Source organism: Dendropsophus ebraccatus, chromosome 7, assembly GCF_027789765.1.
Source record: "Dendropsophus ebraccatus isolate aDenEbr1 chromosome 7, aDenEbr1.pat, whole genome shotgun sequence".
NCBI classification, from domain to species: domain Eukaryota; kingdom Metazoa; phylum Chordata; class Amphibia; order Anura; family Hylidae; genus Dendropsophus; species Dendropsophus ebraccatus.
This window is the reverse complement of record NC_091460.1, coordinates 117,347,464-117,368,863: the sequence shown is the minus strand read 5'-3', so window position 1 is coordinate 117,368,863 and position 21,400 is coordinate 117,347,464. Positions and strand designations below refer to the sequence as shown.

Below are 21,400 nucleotides of genomic sequence, written 5' to 3'. Positions count from 1 at the left end.
CACGTATAGACACTCACAGGGACAGATAGACACTTATGAAATCAGGTTTTTTTTTTATTATTGATCATTCTGCACCGCAGGAATATGTCAAATTAAGAAGATAAGAAAGGAAGGACAAAAATAAGAAAAAAAAAAATCCTAGCATACAACAATACACGATGGGGGAGATTTATCAAAGGGTGTAAAATTTAGACTGGTGCAAACTGCCCACAGCAACCAATCACAGCTCAGCTTTCCTTTCAGCACTGCCTAAAGCTGAGCTGTGATTGGTTGCTGTGGGCAGTTTGCACCAGTCTAAATTTTACACCCTTTGATAAATCTCCCCCGATGTGTTGTATTACAGAGCTAGAAGCATTGTTTATATGGTACTCAGTGCGCACATCTCTTTCTGTCCCAAAAAGGGGTTGACTGTTCTTTACCATGTGATTAGTGAGCATAACTTTATCCCCTTGTATCACAGTGTATGTTCCCTGCATGCAGACATTTTACCAGGTATCACCACCAAGCAAAATTCTTGAACGTTTGGTTGGTGTATAATGTGTGTGTTAGTAGCATGTGTGCACTGCTTCCTCTAACATAGTTTACAACAGTCCTGGATTTTCCGGGACTGTCCCGGCAAGCAATATTTACATTCCAGGAGTCTGGTGCAGAGCGCTTTGCCCATAGAGTTTAAGGATTACTACTTACCTCCTCATTTAGAGCAGTAAGCAGTACTGACCGAGGAGGAGTAGTATAGTGCGCCACAGCTTACTGTTAAAGAGTCCAGTGATGTCTGGAGTCCCTCATCTATTCATTGTTCCTGAGCGCATTGTGCCACGACAGAAAGTAAGGGGTTAAATGGGGGGGGGAACAGACAGTCAGAGAAAAGTTTTGATTAAACTTTATGCTTGAGATGTGTACCAAATTGCTATGCAACATGCTTACAGATAGCACTAGAGACGCTATCAGGTTCGGACGAAGCAATTCTGTATCCATGTTTTCCAGGACTCCCTAGAGCTGCATTTAGCTTCTTCAGCCAAGGGTAATTCAATGCCGCACACTCGGGTTTGGACGAACCAGAGCGTGCTCGAGGTTGTCTTATCTCTGGTGTTCTATACACTCTGAGCTGAAGGCATGCATTCTGCGCACCCAACACTAGGTGCCACCATGTTCTATAAACTACCTGGCACAGGTGAAGGAGGATTTTACCAAAGGGGTTAACTTTGTCACTGACTAATTATCTGTATTATCCAATTATATATTTTTTTTTCTGTAAGCTGACGAGATCCCATCCCTGTCAAAGATACCGCATACAGGGCCTCCTCTATCGCCTAACCTTCCTATTAAGAGTTCCTATTTTGAATCACAAACATGCTTCCCCCAATCGTAGAGCTCCCTGGGGAATATATATATATTGGGGTGAAGGTACAAGACAACATTATTTATTGGCAAACTTGTACAAGACAACATGTTTGCCAATCCTAGCCATGTTGAGCTAGTGTAACTCCAGTGAAGCAACAAGAGACAGGGGAGAACCTTATCTATGCTGGTGGAATATCGTCGCTTCTCATCCTGATAATGCGACAGGATTAAACATAGCAGTTAGGTATACACAAGTACAGTCTATCACCTGCTAGGTCTCCTTAGGGGTCGCCCCGATGACTAACTTTATCCACCAGGTGGGACCCATGTTCCTGGATCAGTGTCGCTCTGTTCCCACAGACAGCATTAAGAAGATCATCATAGCAACTCATGTGGTTACTTCCTCTACTAAGCCCCCACAGCTGAGTACCCAAGGATACTGCCTTTAAGAAGTTTCTATAGTAAATGTTTGCACCTGTTTAAGTACTTGCTGGACTCTGTAATTTCTCGCACCACGGCACCTACACCAACTTTTAACAGGGAGGTGTCTGGGACCCGGGAAGGGCACATACCAATCTCCTCCATGACAAGAGCTGAGAAGGTACACTACTGTGGTGTCCCACAATGGGTGTTTCTTGTACAACACCTGTCTCAAAAGCCCTTCTCTTAAAATCAGGTAGTGATGAAAGTATTTGTTGGTTTCCCCACCAGATGTCAGTGTTTTGTATGTGAACCTGTATATATTGCACAGCCATAGTAAACAAAGGGTTACTGCTCCTTCTGTGTTGTTTATTTTATTGTCCAATGGAGATACTTCTTTCTCGTCTGCCTATCCCTATTCTTCTTTCTCTTTGCACACATTCCTTTCCACCACTCACAGGGGTTCTTGCACACCCTTGTAGGAAGTAGTCACTCGGTGGGAGAAAGTGTAGCGTCAGTTTCCCTCAGATTCTCATGGGAGAAGGACACACACAGAGTAGGCATCCCTGCTGTAGTTAAGCCAGGGCCTGGCTCTGCCAGGGCCCCTGTCTGGGACAGTCCAGCTGTGTTAGTGAGTCAAGACACCTGTATGAACCAGCCAGAGACACTCTGTTTCTTCAGTTTATCTCTTATCTACACTATGCAGTGTTAGACATTACAAGGAGGACAAGTCAGGGAATAACCCAGCCCGTGCCAAGAACCACTCTACACAGTGCAGGGCAGTATCCTAAGCTACAGGGAAATTGACCCGGATAGAGCAATGCTACCGTAACAAAGGTCTACATACTCTATCTTGCAGCACAGGTGACACCGGAAAATTTCGGACACTTATCTTCACCCAGGTGACGACTGGGACTTGTGTCACCCAAGTAGGAAGAATACCTCGAAACTGCAGGGCAGAAGGTGGTCAGACAACACAGTCTAAACATAGGCACAAGTATTTCTCTTTCTCAAGTATCTCTCAAGTATTCTTCTCTGGCAGAGCACAGTACTACATTGGGTTGGGACTCCCTTGACAAACTCCTCTCCTCTGCACTGCTTAACACTAAACTATACAAGCACCACTACAACTACCTCTATTATATCAGCACTTACAAGTATCTCCCTAAAAAAGACCAAAGAGACAGAAAAAGATATGCCATATGATGAATTAGCACACCAAAAATATCAGTAATAATTAAAATCAGTAAATATCAGTAGGAGGCAGAGAGTGACTCCTCCTCTCAGGCGGCCTCCATGTGCTGCAGGGAGAGGGGCTGTAGTCTGCACAATGTGGCCCTGGGGCTGCAAATCTGACAGCATGTGAATTGTACCTTTCCTGTGCTTTCCTGTACCAGAGGTAAATCTGTGTGTGTGGACATGATGTATGTATTTTATGTGAGTCTGTGTGTATGGTGCACATGTGTGTTTATTATCTATGCATATACCGTATGTAATAGCCATCTGTTTAAGGCTATGGGATCCTGGCCGGAGCGTATACACATTGTATACGCTCTGGCCGGGATCCTGTACGGGGCCGCAAATAACTGATATGTCAGTTTTCTGCGGCTGCAATTCAGTGAATTGCTGCTGCAGAAAGACCTGTCAGTTCACACAATAAAGCGAGCGGCTCCAGCCGCTTGCTTCATTGTGTACTGTGGAAGATCCTGATGCGGGCGCGTGCTTATGCGGCCGCATCAGAACCCTGCGGCCAAAAGATTATCCGGCCGGTACTGCAGTACCGGCTGGGATGATCCGTGCAGAGACCGGCCGTTCCGTGACTCTTCACATAGTGTGAACATAGCCTAAATGTGTAGATGTGCGTATTGTTGCGTGTGTGTACTGTGTATGCATATAAGTAATTTCTTTATATCTGGGTATGGTGTGTGTATTGTGCATGTGTAAGTGTGTGTGTGTACTAGGTGGCCATGTTCACATGGCGCAAGAGACCGGCTGTTCCGTGACCCGGCCCGATCACGGAGCGGCCGGTCTCAGAAAAGATCATCCCGGCCGGTACAGCAGTACCGGCCGGATGATCTTTTGGCCCTCAGAGTTCTGATGCGCCCGCATCAGAACTCACCACAGCACACTGTGAAGCAAGCGGCTGAGCCACTCGCTTCATAGTGTGAACTGACTGAGCTTTCTGCGGACGCTATTCACTGAATACCGGGCGCAAAAAACTGACATGTCCCGGCCTGACAGTAGGGGTCCTGGTAGGGGTCCCGGCCAGAGCGTATACTATGTGTATACGCTCTGGCCGGGACCCCATAGACAGCAAGCCACATATTTTTTCCCATTAACTATGGCCATTGTTGCAATTGGCAACAACGTCCGTAGAAATACGAAAAAAATACGTTGTGTGAACATAGCCTGTATGCGTATAGGTAATGTGCATTTCTTTATTTATATCTGTGTATGGTGTGTGTATTGTGCATGTGTGCATGTGTACTTTTTCTGGGAGCTGGGAGCTGTTTCTGGGAGAAGGCTGTGTTCACACAATGTGTATATCTGTTGTGTTTTTAACATGCATTTTGATTAGAGAACTTATTGAGAGACTTGGGAGTTCACCAACCAAATTGCATAATAAATACACAGTGGGAACCCAGCCGAAAGCTGCAAGTCTAATCATGTAGCCGCGGGGAGTCAAATGCTGAGTGTTTGGGTTCGGATAACGTTGCTGATCCCAAACATTTTGACAGATCTGATCGACACAACTCAGTAATACGCCTGAAATATGTGACATTTCAGCTTCCTTATATAAAGTATATAAAAATACACAGTGTGAACTGTGGCGTGTATTGTAGACATCACATACATTTTTCAGCACATATTTTGGTGTGTAATAATTGAATGAACAAACAAATCGGCTGTGCAGTCCTCCAAAATAATTAAAGATATATTTTAGTCCCCACTGTTTGAGTACAGACATATAAGAAATTGTAAGAACAAAGTGGTGGACCAACGCTAAGAGTAATAGCGAAGAGGTTTTTATTAGGGTGTTTTAAACTATGTACAGTGTAAAGTTTCCCGGATAGGGAATCGGTAAACCAACAAAGGAGGGAAAATAGGTAAAGTCCAGGTAAGTCTGCCTATTTCGCCCTGCCTTAAAACTAAGGAGCTGCTAGGATAGGGCGTCCCCCTTGCCCAGCGGAGGCTGATCCCTGCACTAAAAGTGGAGCTGCCTCCACCTGTCCAGGTCTAGTGTAGGTGAAATATCAGAATATTCTCTACAGGGTCAGTATTAGGTCTGTTCTTTCTCTACTGGGTCAGTGATGATTCTGTTAGTGTGCACTGTATGGTCATTAATAGCTGTCAATAGAGTCGATATAAGCTCCATGTCCAGAATTGTTACTTATTACTCTTAGCGTTGGTCCACCACTTTGTTCTTACAATTTCTTATATGTGTAATAATTGAGAAAGCTTTTTTCTAATATATATTTATAACATTTGCTGCTCTTTACTATTTGTAGAGAACTCCTTTAAAGCTTAAATGGGTACTCCAGCTGAAAAAAATTCTTTTAAATCAACTGGTGTCAGAAAGTTATATAGATTAGCAATTTACTTCTATTAAAAACCTTCAAGGCTTTTTTTTTTTTCCAGTCTTACACAGTGCTCTATGCTGACACTTCTGTCGATGTCAGGAACTTGCTCTGAACAGTTCCTGACATGGACTGAGGTGGCAGCAGATATCACTGTGTCAGACTGGAAAGAATACACCACTTCCTGCAAGACATACAGCAGCTGATAAGTACTGGAAGACTGGTGTGTTTTGTTTTTTTAAACAGAGGTAAATAAAAAATGTCTGTAATTTTACTGAAGAATTTTATTTGCTGGAGTACCCCTTTAAAACTGGGGTCTATTTTACTTTCAAACAACTACACACAACTACCTTTTGTACAGTCAGTGTAGTTTTTCCAGTGATCAACAAATCAGGTGATCACATATTTCCTATGAAATCCTGGGAAATGTAGTGTTACATGCCCCCCATACTGCTTGTCTCTGGAGGATTTCCAGGTAGGGATCCCCTCCTTCTCTATTCAGTTCAACAGCTTTATTAATATTACTCTTTGGCCGCCCTTTCCACATACAATTACAGATTGTCAGCAGTCTCCTTCATGTTAACAAATCCGCCGTATATAACCGTATACCAGGGGATTCTAAACTGAGTGACAGGTAATGCTGGGAATTGTAGTGTATACAAATGTCTGTGAAAGTTGGGAGGTATGGAGGAAGGGCTGCCTGCAAAGCATTATGGGGAGGCTTGACGTCATGTGTTTTCAGTCATCATCATCATAAGCTTTACAGCAATGGAGCAACTTTATCAATCTGTCAGAGACAGAACACAGTCTGATTTGCCCATAGCAACCAATCACAGCTCACCTTTCATATCTTTACAAGCTCTTATAAAATTAAAGCTGAGCTTTCATTGGTTGCTAAGGGCAAGTTTAACTAAGTTGCGCATGGCAACCACTCACAGATCAGCTTTTATTTTACCAGAGTAACTTGAGAAACAAAAGCTGAGCTGTGATTGGTTGCTATCGGCCACATCAAACCATATTATTTAGTGTTCTTAGTGTGGCCTAACCATAAGCTGTTTGCTTGGTGACCAGTGTATTTAGTGACCTTTGCAGTAAAGTGCATCACCAGTCATTAATAGGTTAATACTTCAGATGTGTTTACCTGCAGTAACCATGGCAACCGTTCACTGTGATGACAAGCGCTTATGTCATAAAGAAGGTTCCATAAAGCAATGCACCGCCCCCTGATCAGTGCCATCTTGGACCTTGAGCTTGACTACTTTACTGCCCCCTACCCTTGATGTAATTTGGAGGTTCTAGCAGGGGAAAAGGGGTGGTCTGCCTTAGACTACCCCTCCATCAAGTCTTTACTATCCGGAAAAGTGGACCTGGATCTGTGAGGAAGAGATACATCTGCCTAGCCATCAATAAGGTGACAGATATTGCAGCCGGATTTCTCTCACATCCAGTTTATTATATTTATAGTATGGTATTACCCTCTAAGCCCAGGGGAGGGGCAACTCTTCAGCCATGGCTCCCTCGAGGTTTCCCCCACAGGGGGTTTTTCCTCGCCTGAGTGCTGGAGGGTGACTCTTCATGAGTCGGGGGTCTGCCATTTTCAGTGTCATGTAATTTTAAATAAAATTGGCACCCTTTGGCACCTGATTACAATGTGTTGTGTCTTTATTTTGCGTTCTTTGGTTTAACTTATTGTGCTCTGGAGTTGGGGATACATCACATATTGCAGAGTCATAAAGCTGGACATCTGCCTGCTACACGGATCTATCACCTGCACAATGAGCGCAAGTAGGATGGAGCAGTGGATAGTAGAACTTCTGTATGTATGTGCATATTAAAGGCACACTAAAATCTTTTTTTTTAAAAAGCATGCATCACAAGGTTTATACCTACATCTGCAAGGTGTGTCAAAAGGTTTTTTTAAGTGTCAGGGTCACACCAATCATAGCATATCAAAGCACCATGGACACCACCATAAATATACATCATATATACTGTACACAACCCAGTGCTCTTGTGTGTGGGCAGCATCAGGGACAGGGCAAACTATTGTGCCCACACACATACATCCAGGTATTGTCTAGGTAGCTGCCCCCCATCCACAGGATAGGGGATATCAAGCTGATTGGGGGGGTCCGCTTCAAATAAGCAGTGGGGGCGGTGCTCCATTTATTCTTTACAGGACTTGTTAGCCCTTATCCTGTGAATAACTTTAGGGGATGGGTATGTTCTCATGTACTATATGTTTTTTCAGAAATATGTCATATGGCATTTTAGGGGATCAGAAACGCTACAACCAGATGTTAGCTGATAGTCAATGGGGAAAAACGAAAAGCAATACCCATAGGACATTTTTCTGCTATGGTGTTTTTTTTGGGTTTTTTTTTTGTATAATCGTAGCAGGCTATGGGCCACATGTATCATCCGGCGACTGGCTGATTTTCGGCGGAAAGTGCCGATTTGCGTCTTTTTTTAAGCAAAAATGGCGGATTTGCGAATAAAATATTCGCAAATCGGCACTTTCCGCCGAGTACGCCAGGGGGCGGAAAGGGGGCGGAAAAGGGGCGGAGAGTGGGCGGAACGGAGGGCGCGGACTCAGAGTCCGCGCGATTTATCATCCGTTCCGCCAAAATGTACGCCGAAAACCTACTCCAGTCCTCAGCTGGCGTAGGTTTTCGGCGGTGCGCAACGTCGCGCACGGGATTTATGTAGAGGCAGTCCGCCTCTACATAAATCTCCGTAGCGCCGGAGCTGCGGGGGCATTTTTACGTCCGGCGTAAAAAACGCCGGACTTAATAAATGCCTCCCTATGTGTTTGGTGTTTTGCCACAGACTTCTATAAGGGGGAATACTGTCATGTCTATATGGAAAATTTTCCACAGTTCTTTAACAGAAAACCTGGAATCACATGATAAAGAATCAAATGACTTGTACTGAAAAAAGAAAAACTCAGGGGATAAACCGCCAATAGTAATTTTCACTAAAATGAGAAAATGGCAGTAAAAGTGCCAGAAAAAACACCAAAAAGTAGGTTAGAAAGTGTCAGAAAGTTAGAAAGATTTTCATTTCACTTCTATTTAAAATTCTCCAATCTTCCTGTACTTATTAGCTGCTGTATGTCATGCAGGAAGTGGTGTATTCTCTCCAGGCTGACACAGTGCTCTCTGCTGCCACCTCTTTCCATGACAGGAACTGTCCAGAGAAGGAGAGGTTTTCTATGGGGATTTGCTACTGCTCTGGACAGTTCCTGACATAAAGAGAGGGGGCAGCAGAGAGCACTGTGTCAGCCTGGAAAGAATACACCACTTCACCGAAACTGGGCAAGGGTGAAGACTCCCTTGTCTCCGGTTACCCTAGGGGTATTGTCTAGCAACCCATAAAGGTTGGGTAACTAGTGCTGGAACAACTATATACAGGTCCTGCTTGACCTGTAGCCAAGCAATACCAAACTCTATAGCTAAAGGGAAGTTGTTACTATAAAGGGAAGTGTGTGTGTAGCTAAACCTAAAGTTATCTGCAGCTGTGCTGTGAGAGTGTGACATCTAGTGGTTGCAGTAAGGAACAGCGGCCTCCTTTCCTAACCTGTGACACTAGAGTGATACACTTTTTCCAAGGTGTAAGAAGAAAAGAAAAAACACATAGTGGGACACTACAAACATGCCTAAGTCCGATCATTTGGCATTTTAATACCGGTTGCTGAAAAAGTCTGATGCAGCCCTAGGGAGTCCGGGAAAACATGGATAAGGCCTATGACTGTATCCATGTTTTTTCGGACTCACTCGGGCTGAATCAAACTTCTTCATCCAACAGTAATCAATTGCTGAATGATCGAAGTCCAGCATGCTCCATATGCGCTAATCTGTAGTTTTGAGATGTAATCTATATCACTAAATCCATAGATGTTCATTCCTTTTTAGTGTCAGCTTAGCTATTAGTAGCAATGCGTCTTTGGCGGAGATGCCGGGAGGAGTGGGTGGTGACAGAGCACAGTCATGACATTTCGGAGACACTCCTCTTTCTCAAGTAGATGTAATTCCTCTGTAGATGCAATTCCTCTTTATTTGCCTTATAAAACTTATGCTAAAATAACATATAATGTGAACATGATAAACAATTCCACAATAGCTTAAAATGTTGATATACACTGCTTTTGTGTTAGCTAAAAGCTGCTGACAGGTCCACTTTTAGTAAGGTAAGTGTGTAGAGAGAGATAAAGCATTAAAGGACAACTCCGGCCAAAAGTATTTTTTAATATGTTATTACTTACGGAAAGTTAGACAAATTTGTAATGTACATTAATTATGGACAAACTTTACTCTATGTGATCGCTGAATCCCCGCCGGCGCCGCTCTCCGATCACACATGCCGGCTCCCGGTGCTTCCTGGTGTCCCCGGCCGGCATGTATTATCGGAGAGCGGCGCCGGCGGGGATTCAGCGATCAGATAGAGTAAAGTTTGGCCGGAGGAGGAGGGAGGAGCGGAGGGGGATGATAGCTGCTGCAGAGTGATGAGCGGCTCCCCCTGCGCCCATCAGCAGCAGCAACAGCGGCGGCGGCAGCGGCGATAGAACACAGCTACTATTCTCTCTGATGAGAGTAGTAGTTGAGCGTAGTCCAGAGCGGCGGTTCGGCAGGCGTTCGGTGGCGGCGGCGTGCTTACTGTTATGTACTGATTGATTACATTTATGGAATACTTTGGGGAGCAAGGACACGTAGTGTGAACCCAGCCTAAAGGGGCCAAAAACTTTTATGTAATAAAGTAACTCCTTTAGCATAAGGGTAATGTGAGCTGTATAATGTGGCCTTCTAATGATAAAAAGGCTGTATGTAGTCTGCATTACATTAGGAGAAAATCTTTCATGTACTATACATATATATGTTCTATATTAAAGAATACTATCTATATATATATATATATATATATATATATATATATATATATATATAAAATTTTTGTATTTTTCTATTCCAGAGAACAGAAAATTGTGCCCCCTATACATAACTGCGGAGAGATGATTACACTGCTGCCATGCATCTTATAGATTCAGCAGGGCTCTGAATTATACGCCAGCTGTAGAGACTGTGGATCTGGCAGTTCTGATATTCAGCGGCTGATTAGCATCTTGGAGAATTAATCGAGATAAGAATTTGTAAAGATTTGCTCCAGTCTAGCCAGCAGGTGGCAAGGTACAATGTGCAATGTATCTCTCCTGGGAGGGATGTGCCTGCTTGGGTATATGTGCAGTGCAGGGTGGGCGCAGCCTCAGCCTGGCATCCTGTCTCACCCCTGCATAGCACATGTCTGACGCTGGCTGACAAGCATGATGTGTTAGAGGTACGCTGGTGCATGCTGCCTGTATATACGTGTGTGCTGTTAGTGAGATGTTGTCAGCCTCTGGCTATTCATGAATACACTACTGTTTCCTATGTGTATTCCCTGCAGGGGGCAGTTGCTAGGGTGACCGGCATTCCCCCAGCTACAGGCGGGTTACTATTGCTTCTATTGTATGCAGACTGGAGGTGACAAGCGGAGAAGGCATCCGATACACTCTAAATTCTAACCACACATTACACACCCAGCGCCACTTCACATTGAGCTATATCAGCATAAAGGACAGCTTCAATTGTCTATGGTTTCTATTGGGAGCCATCCGACTTTCTATATGTTACCCAGAGTGGACGATTTCTCCTGACAGTTACTTGGAGAGAATGGATTAGTTGCAGAGAATGCTGCGGATCTGCAGTTCTATCCTGTGCCAGCAATGGATTCTTCCTTTGTCTTGTGAATGAAGAAGACCGATGCCTATTACCCAATATTAGGTAGGTGGCATGAACGCATACGACATAAAAGCCTTTTCAACTGCAGCGTGACGCTTCATCATGACTGTAGATAAGAGGACGCTTGTATCCGCCTGCTGCAGATGTCATGCCTTCCCTTCTACTATAGATATAGGGATATCTTTTCGCTTCCCTTCTTTATTCTTCTTTGGCGCAAGAAGGAATTGAATCTCATTGAACTGCAAGTTTGGATGTGAAAGTTGATGAATACCTAATGGTAGCCTCAGTGACATCATCGCTACATTGTGCTCAGGAAATTGCTGACAGCTTCTGCCTGACTCCGCACACTCCTTTGTCGCTGCATACAGTGTATACCGATAGGAAATTTTTCATAAATTTTAATCAAACAACGTATATCAGAAACAGAATAGAACAATGTATTCGTCATCAGTCATTTAGGTCTAGTAAAGGTGGTATTATTACATGGTATAAAAGGGTGTAATGTGGACTACTAATTCTTTTGAACCTTGGATTAGACTGGTTATGAAGAATTCTAGCACTGGTAACACCAAAATACATGATATATGATAAATGTATGCATTTTAGATACTTTTTTTTGCACCTACCTAGAAAATGGGGTATGACTAAGTCATGAAACGTGACAAATGTGTTAGGACTAGAGTTGAGCGAAACTAGAACATGCTCGAATCAGACGGTCAGCATTTGAATACCGGTGGTTGAAGAAGTTAGATGCAGCCCTATGGCTCTTTCCATGTTTTCCAGGCTGTATCCAACTTCTTCAGCTACCAGTATTCAAATGCTGAGAATACTAGTGATGGCCCCATTCACTTTAGACCTTTTCACATACATTTTACTTTATTTAGCAGTCCCTCACCAATCTAGTATTGATGGTCTAACTTGAGGATTGTCCAACAGTTTTAAAAGCCTAGATAATTCTTTTAATCAATGACCAGTAGACATGTAACATGTAATCCACCAAATCAAGTCTACAGGTAGGCTCACAATATGATCGGATAATGTGGTGACATCACTTGCCAATGATCATTACTTTACCTGGGACATGTATATTGTTAATGTAATGAGTTGTGTTGGTGGAAAAAACCAAACTGGCCGGGTTTAGCAACGTTCTACGAACCCGAACGCAGGGCTTTTGACTCCCTTAAGATGCCGGCCTAGGGAGTCCTGGAAAACATGGATACAGCCTATTAAAAATGATATGTATAATAAGTGAACCATCAATGACAACAGGGTTTAACTAGAAGATACAATGCCTCATGGCAGTTTTAAGCAGTCCACCATATTCTGTTAAATAAAGGCCCCACACATAATCAGTATCGGACCAGAAGACCAGAGGATCCTCCAGTGGGTCCCCAGCTTTAGAACCTACACTGACTGACATGACGTTTCTCACTGGTTTTTCATTGGTGGGCCCCTATGATCATTTCCTCTGGTGGGCCCCAGATACAGCAGTCCGACACTGCACATGATCCATATATATCAGTACTTATATGCTGCCCAAATAATACGCTCATACAGTGCATCTAAAATATGGTCAAACAGTTGGAACCAATGTTCTTCTCTTACGCAGTTTACAGCTTTCATCGTGGATGAAGTTAGTTCTTGAGCTCATCTGGTAACGAATGATATAAATATATGTATGGGCATTGAAATGCAGGCATAGATTTCATGCTGTAAACTCATATCCCGAAATAAGTGCGTTGTCCCTCCAGTACCTTATATTGCAAGCAGAGCTATTTTCATCTGCCCTCTTAGACATTGAATGGAGTGGCGGCCTACTGCTCCTTCTCACTGCGTCTGTTTAGAGAAGAGGAAATGGGGGTAGACCCCAGTTCTGGTGATCAGACATTTATCACCTGTCTAGTGAGTAGGTGATTACTGTCCATTGTGGGATAATACATTTAGAAAAATAAGCTAAAATATTGAAATACTAAATCCGAACAATCGAATTTGAATGTTTGAGCTGCGCTCACCTCTATTTGACACGTTTTGTCTATGGGGAGTGGGTAGCTGCAGCCAGACAGCTCTGGTGCTGGTTTACCCCTCCCAGATGTTGGTGGAGAGAATGGTCAGGTATGTTGGATTTTTGTTTTTGGGCGCCTTAAAAAGGATGTACCACCAGGTACATCCTCTTTAATCTGAAGCCACGGATCGAACGGCGCCGTCACGGGGAAGCCGGTGCCGTGGTACATTTTTCGGACCGCTGCCCGGTTCCTGTGCACAGCACCGTTCTATGCACCGGAACCGGCCGAAAAACAGACCGCGGAACCGGCTTCCCCGTGACGGCGCCGTTCGATTCGTGACTTCATATTAAAGAGGATGTACCTGGTGGTACATCCTCTTTAAATCCTGATGCATAGCATAGATGTCAATGCTGCCTAAAATATGGAAGCCATGGCAGTTCAAATTCTAGATTGTATTTTTTGTCAGTCTGTACATACAATAAAAAAAATTTGGGGTCACAAAAGATTACTTGCATTGTACTGAAAGATTTTTTGGGAAAATTTTTACAGTTTACATATTGCATACTATTTATGCAATCTGCTTGGTAGCAAGACTCACTAAAGTACCGACGAGGTATTTTAGGGGGCATTCACACGTCCGCAAAATACTGTCTGTGCGCGGACAGTAATCTGAGGACCAGACCTTAGAGCTCCCGGCATCATGCTTCATTTTCATGCTGGGAGCTCCAAAACTGTTTAAAAGTCAGTACAGTTGCATGAATGTTTAAACAGTTTCATAGCTCCTAGCATCATAATGAATCATGATGCTGTAAACTTCGAGGACCTGTCTAGTAATGAGCGAACATGTTTGTAAATGTTCGTATGTTCGTACAAACATGACGCCAATTGTTTGTGTTCTCCAATCATGAACAATTTGTTCGATGATCGGAAAGGTTATAACGATCATTTTCAAACATATTCAAACTTGCAAATTACGCTTTGCCCCTGATAATCTGTACGCATGTGCGTAGACTGAAATGTACGCTTCTACTGTACATTTGTTATTTGTTCGTGAATGTTTGGCGAACCAATCACGATCATTTTTTTTTCTTTATATTCATGTTCGGGATCCGAACCAAACATCGGGATTTTCGTCATCGCTAGTCCTGTCCCGAGAATACTGCCCATGCACTGACAGTACATTGCGGACATGTAAATGCCACCCGATTCTCTTTTTACTACTGTATCCACCATTGATAATCTTTCATGTATATACTTACACCATGTTACTTTGCACCTTCCTTCTTTTTTAACTATATTGAACAGTCAACCTGCAAATTATACAGCAGAATTAGAAATAAGTGGTGCTTCTCATTTCTATTTTACTGAGGTCATTGGTTAAATATACATTTTACAAAGCAATGTGTTAAAACAAAAAAAAAAAAAAAACAATCAAAAGGTTATGAGCTTGTGCAAAAAAAAAAAAAAAACAGTAAACAGACAATAGCAGATAATAAAGACTTTTATATTCTGTTATATACTACAATGATGTAGTGTATTCCATCATGGTAATAAACATCATGTCGCATAAATCGTAGTTTAGTCTTTATTAAAACTCCGACCACCAGCAGCAGAGACAGATTTACAGTCCCACTTTATGGTTTCATAAGCCGCTCACACAGTTCATCTTGTTTGCAGACAACTATTACTATCACAGACTCATGTGCTGACCATTGTACAATGGAGAAGTATGAAAATCTTGGCCTGGTGGGAGAAGGCAGCTATGGGATGGTGATGAAGTGTCGACACAAGGAAAGTGGTAGAATAGTGGCCATCAAAAAATTTCTGGAAAGTGAAGATGACAAAATGGTCAAGAAAATAGCAATGAGAGAAATCAAATTACTTAAGGTAAGATCCTTCTTCTTCATTCTTGATTCTCTGCATGGGCTGATAGTAAGGATACAGATGTACGAGAGCTGGTATCATTTGGCACAGGTTTGACATGTGATGTCCCTTATGTTACTTGCAGGATTGTACTGACCGTTCATGCACACATAGCATGTAATAGAGGTGAGCGAATCTCGAGAATGCTTGGGTTCATCCGAACCCGTCCGTACGGCATTTGATTACCGGTGGCTAAGAAGTTGGATGCAGCCCTAGGGAGTTCTGAAAAATATTGATACAGCCTATGGCCTATGGCTGTGTCCATGTTTTTCAGGCAGCCTAGGGGTGCTCCAACTTCTTTAGCCACCGGTAATCAAATGCCACGTGCTCGAGATTCGCTTATCCCTAGCACACACCATAACTTTAGTATGGAGGCCAAACAAGAAGAAAAAGGTATCTATCATGTCCATCAAGCTGAAAAAAGTGATAGTGAATGTGCAGTAGCCTGGTGTGAACTGGGCCTGGTTTTTGCTTTTGTGTGACACACCCGATTGCTTGTCAGCTTCCGGCAATGCAGGAGTTACACTTAGCTCTGCTAGACTCGATTGCTGCAGCTGAGCAAGTCTTTTTGATTGACGTTTTCCTCTACCTGTCTGGTACCTTGAGGATCAGAGCGCCGGTCCAATGGGGATCTGGACCGGGCTATTGATCTTCATAAAAGAAAGCTGAGACAGTCTCTCAGCGCTGGCTATTAAGGTTGATACCCTGATCCCAGCTCCCCCTGTCTATTCCTGAGATCCCCATTCCTAATTCCTCTGCTCGATTTACCTGTTACCTGACCTCCCACCTGACCTTTGACTATCCTATTGTTTACTGATTTTGTACTGTGTTGCCCGTTTGGTTCAGACTTTGGCTTGTTGACTTTCCTTTGTGTTTGTTTGTCCGTCTCGTTCTGTGTTACACCTATACCAGAGCAGGGACTACCTTTGTGTTGTCTGCGGCTGCCTAGGGCCGTTTGAGGCAAGTAGGTAGGGACAGTGGGTGGGTTCAGCCTTAGGGCTCAATGTCATGTCTTATCCCTACCTCCCTGTCCTGACAGATAGTAAAACTAAAAGTTAAAAACCTTTAATAATAGGGAGTCTAATGCTGGGTTTACACGGAGCGATAATACGCCTGATCGTACGATTAACGATTTCGAAGTAACGTTTTTTTTTTATAATGATCAGCGTTTAGACTGAACGATATATTGTACGAAAAAATCGTTTTGCGATCGCTTAAGCCTATCTCGCACATAAGTTAAATCGGTGAACGACTGTTTAGACGGAACAATCTGCGAATTTTTTGCGAACGACCAAAAACGAGGATCAAAATGAACGATTTCTCGCTCGTCGATTGATCGTTCACTGCGTTTACACGTACGATTATCGTTTGAATCCGATCGTTATTCTGCAAATTCAGCCAATCAGCCAGACGATCAGCCAATGAAACGATCATCACCTGATCATGTCCTTAGGTTAGGACCTAAAATCATCGGCTGCCAACGAGACGCTCCCAGTCTGCCACCTATAAGTTGGCTTTCTTTACGTCAACGTTTGGCGCCAAAGTTTTGCTGTAGTTTTTATGACGTGACACTTTAGGCCGCAGCACATTGCAAGAATGAATGAGCTCCATTGTCTTTATCTTTATTGAGCTGTGCATCTGTGATGAGATACTGGATGTAAGCAGACACATTGCAAACAATGAATATTAATTTGTATAAAATCAGAAAAAAAACTAAGTAGAGCCTGAGAGATCAATGTAGTCATGTTTATTTGGCGTGGGATTTGTTTTTCAGTGATTTGTTTCCTGAAATGTATTTATTATACACAAAAACCTTAGTGAATTTTGCACAGTTTTTCCCCCAAGATGAAATAGTCTAATAGGGCTGCATAGGCTAAAAACTGCTTTAGGGTAAATTCACACGGGCGGATCCGCCGGGAGTCTCACGCACGAAATCCGCAGCTAATCCGCAATACACGTATTATTCTTCTTATTATTAACACGCATTATTACACGTAGTATTGCGGATTAGCTGCGGATTTCATGCGTGAGACTCCCGGCGGACCCGCCCGTGTGAATTTACCCTTAGATTCAGTTGGGCTCATAATAAAAAAAAAAATCTTATCGTGTGAATTTTACTTTTAAGTAATGATGAACTCCCTCTATAGGATAAAGAAAATGTATCCGGGTAACAAAAACATAGTTCTAAAAAATCTCCCTTCCCAATACCACCCTATGTCTAATATACATGTATAATCTGTCTTGCACCCTCCCCTGTTTTTTTCTCATCCACTTTGGATGTCTAAAATCCTCTACTCTGGGTCCACTCTGACCATGCTAAGCTCCCTCTTCCCCCCTCCCTTTGTAGTCACAGGACATGTGATCTCCTCTCTGGGGATCGGGTTAGCTGTCTATTGACTTGGTAACCTGACCCCTAGGAGACATCATCTGCATGATCTCCATGCACCTGTGCTGCTTCCATAGACTTACATGTGTCCCTGAGCCAGGGGCATAGCTAGGATTCACGGGGCCCCATAGCAAAAAATTTTAAGGGGCCCCCCTACGCACAACACAAAGCACTGCACATTTTTGTGTTGCAGCATGTAAGCAAACACTGGGTCCCTTACACACTGCAGTACATAAAGGGTTAAGCAGAAGGACACACGCTTTTACCTTCTCCTCCGGGCCCCCCTCCTGCACGGGCCCCATAGCAACTGCCTACCCTGCCTCTATGGTAGCTACGCCACTGCCCTGAGCCTAGGTATCTGTAATATAAAAAGTTATAGCTCTATCTCTGCTTGCTCACGAATGCAGGCATTTGTACCTGTCTTTGTGTTACAGCTCTGTATATTGTAAGTGTTATGGATGTTCTTAGAGTCTGGATGGAACTAGAATGGTTTCATTCACAGTCAGCAAACAAAGATCTAAACCTACAACCTACACTACACCCCCAACCCCCAGTAAACAGATGCCCGTTATGCAGCACATAGCTACACCATGCACGCAGCAGCTCTGCTACATCATCAGCTAGTATGGAATACATATTGAGGTGATGTAAAAAAAACAGGGAAAAAAAACAGTCCTGTGTTTGCTGTACAATAGTAATAATAGCAGTGGGCAGGAAAGAAAGCTAAGGGGACGAGTACACAAATGGACCAATCAGGGAGATGCATGATGGGAAATGTAGTTTCCTATCTTGGATATAGATTGGCTTTTTAAAAAAACTTGTAACTCAGGAATGTCAGCAGCTAGAAAGACAAGAAATAGCTCAAAATACTCAGGGGGACTTGGAGAGTAAGACCAGCTAGCATTTCATTTTTTTGCTCTTAAGTGGATAACCCCTTTAAAAGGATGCTTCGGAAAAAAAAAATCCTACTAGGGCTAATTTAAAAAATGTTTTATATCACCTGGCCACAGAGAACCCGGTTGCATGGTGACATTTGTAATCTACTTCTGTAAAAAAAAAAAAAAATCTCAAGTCTTCCAGTACTTATCAGCTGTTGTATGTCCTGCAGGAAGTGGTGACACAGTGCTCTCTGCTGCCACCTCTGTCCATGTCAGGAACGGTCAATAGCAGGAGAGGTTATCTATGGGGATTTGTTACTGTTTTGGGCAGTTCCTGTCATGGACAGCAGAAAGCACTGTGTCAGACTGATAAGAAAACACCACTTCCTGTAGGACATTCAGCAGTTGATAAGTGCTGGAAAACCTGAGATTTTTAAATAGAAGCAAATTACAAGTCTCGCACCAATTGATTTGAAAGAATTTTTGTGTGTGTGTGAACTACCCCTTTAAGGGCTCAGATTACAAATCTATATAACTGACACCAGTTGATCTCTGGAGTACCCCTTTAAGAGGAAGCAGTGCAAGTCTACATCATTTCATCCTTTTTTTTTTATGAAAATTTCTCTACAAAGGAAACGTACAAGTCCTTCCTGTACATTTCAATTTCTTTTGCCTTCATCTCTGGCTTTGGTTAAAAAAAATTACTGTGTATGATGGCAGCCTTAGAGACAATGATCCTTATTACCAGGACAGGACAGCTATGACTGCGCCATTACCACCTCTAGGATCATTCGGATGGACTGTGGCTGCATCAATTGCCCCTGCACTTAGGTGAAATCAATATTTTGGGAAAATCTAATACCAATAAAATTGGGAAAATCCCAACAATAAATGTCACTGAGATTATATTCTACCATATATCATAGGCTTATAAAACAAGCTGAAATATAGAAAATGACTCCACTCCAAACCACGTGGGTCTATCATATATCAGGCCTAATGGAAAAATGACCTGCTAAGCGGTCTAGCTTTCAGTATTATACCGAGCAATAGCACTTGGAATTTTAACACTAGGGTGAACATCACTTGTGACAATTGGAGTTGACTCATAGTTCACTGAAACATTATTACAGTATGTCATGTAATCCTCTAGGGTTATAATTATTCAGAGCCAGATTGTTGGTATGCTGGTGAGTACACAAGATCTATTACACGGATGGTATCACTAATCAGTACTCACTTCATACCTTGGAAAGTATACTACTGATGAACTCCACTTTCTCAATAACTACTTAGGGTCCTATTACATGGGCCAGGTCAGCACTCGCTTGCTCCTCATTCCCGCTCCTCATTCCCTGCTATTACACACATCGACAGTCAGTGGGGGGGGGGGGCGGGGGAGGGGGGGGCTCCCCGATTGTCAAATCGCCATAAGTGGTAGGGGCTGCTGCCGCCACTCCTGTTGCGTAGAGCCACGGTAGCAGAACATTGCTAGGCTGACCGTTTGAGTTTCAGCCTGTTAAACGGCAACAATCAGCCAAGATCGTTCTATTACACAAAGCGATTATCGGCTGTAACGGCCGATAATCGATAATCGCTTTGTGTAATATGGCCATTACACTTAGACACCTGTACTATGAGTATTTTTTGCACCTGTATCTAGGAAGTGGCATCACCATGTTATCCAGGAAGTGACAAGTGAAAATCACTTTATTTGCATTTCCCATAATAAGTGTATATTGGTGATTTGCATAACTTTTGGGGGGCAATACAATACTGTAAGAGAAATTTTCGCCAGACTTCTCCTTTAAGTAGTGCTGAAAAACCTCAAGATTTTGACTACTGTATCTATAATACAGCCAAAAAAGGACCCCCTAAAACAGTCATCTAAGGCCTTAATCTTATATTCCGCACACAGTCCGTATATACAGATGGAACAGATTATCGGAACTCCTGGCATCATGTATGATTCTGATGCCAGGAGATCGTTTAAAAGGGTTATCCAGCGTTTAAAACATTCTTATCTATTGCTGGCCTTTTGGTAAACATAATGAACATGTTATGCTTACCTCTCCGCACTCCCCTGATGTCCCGATGCGGTGTTGCCGGAGTACTCTGCTGACTGCAGCTCCACTACTTCCAAAACAAATTCAACTCGGGAGTGACAGCCTGCTCAGCCAGTCATTAGCTGAGACGGGACAGCCTCACGGCCAGTGATTGGCTATATGAGCTGTCACTCCCAAGATGAGTTGGTCTCAGAAGAAGCAGAGCAACAAGGGACACCGGAGAGGCCGCATTGGAACATCAGGGGAGTGTGGAGAGGTAAGCATAACATGTTTATTAGGTTTACTAACAAGTCAGAAATATATAAAAATGTTTCAAACGCTGGATAGCCCCTCCCTATAGATAATACAGGAATGCCCAGCCATGCCGAACGTTCCTGTGTAAGGGGAAGTAGGGCAAGAAGAGTAACGAAAGTGTATGGGGGCCTATAGAAATGGAGATGGCATTTACTGACCAGCTGAAGATCTTCTGTTGTATTGTGTTGCTGCAATTAAGAAACAGGTTTGTCCAGCTCGATAGAACAATGGCAACTACATTATAGTAGGAAAGAATGTACAAAACAAACAAAAGGAAACATTTCTGCCATTGTTACACATACTTAGCATGCATTTGCTATTTTACAGTTATTATATAAATGTGGTTGTCATTGTATTTACCTGGTGGAGTGCTGGTACGTTCCCAAACCTTGTGTATGTGTAGAGAACCTCTAGGCAGACAATGTCGGATAAGTCACAGGTTAAATGAGACAGCCTCTCTGACATCTTGCCATTACAGCCGATGATCGTTTAGTGTAGTACAAGGCAGCAAACCGCCGCTATCTCCTATGGCTTCCCCCTCCCACAGCTCCCCACGGCCCCCCTCACGTACCCGTTTGCGGTTGGCACGTCTAATAGCGACAGGAGCAAGAAGGGAACAAGGAGCAAGAGAGCGCTGAACTGACAGGTGGGCACTCGCTTGCTCCCGCTGATCACCCTGTGTTCTAGAGGCTTAAAGGAGACCTGTCACCCCTGTGTCGGGGTGACAGGCTCCCGAC

At 43.2% G+C, this 21,400-nt stretch overlaps 1 protein-coding gene across 3 annotated transcripts in view; it reads left to right on the top strand.

Moving 5' to 3' along the window:
* The first annotated feature begins 10,619 nt into the window (after nucleotides 1-10,619).
* Nucleotides 10,620-21,400, top strand: part of CDKL2 (cyclin dependent kinase like 2) — a 41,236-nt gene continuing 30,455 nt past the window's right edge. For 2 of the 3 annotated variants that reach the window (XM_069976774.1, XM_069976776.1), the window contains exons 1-2: nucleotides 10,739-11,155; nucleotides 14,794-15,003. In XM_069976774.1, the coding sequence (XP_069832875.1) occupies nucleotides 14,836-15,003 (168 nt within the window). In that variant the 5' untranslated portion in view covers nucleotides 10,739-11,155; nucleotides 14,794-14,835. Of the gene's footprint in view, nucleotides 10,671-10,738; nucleotides 11,156-14,793; nucleotides 15,004-21,400 lie in introns of those variants that run through there. The other variant, XM_069976775.1, reaches the window with a different exon arrangement.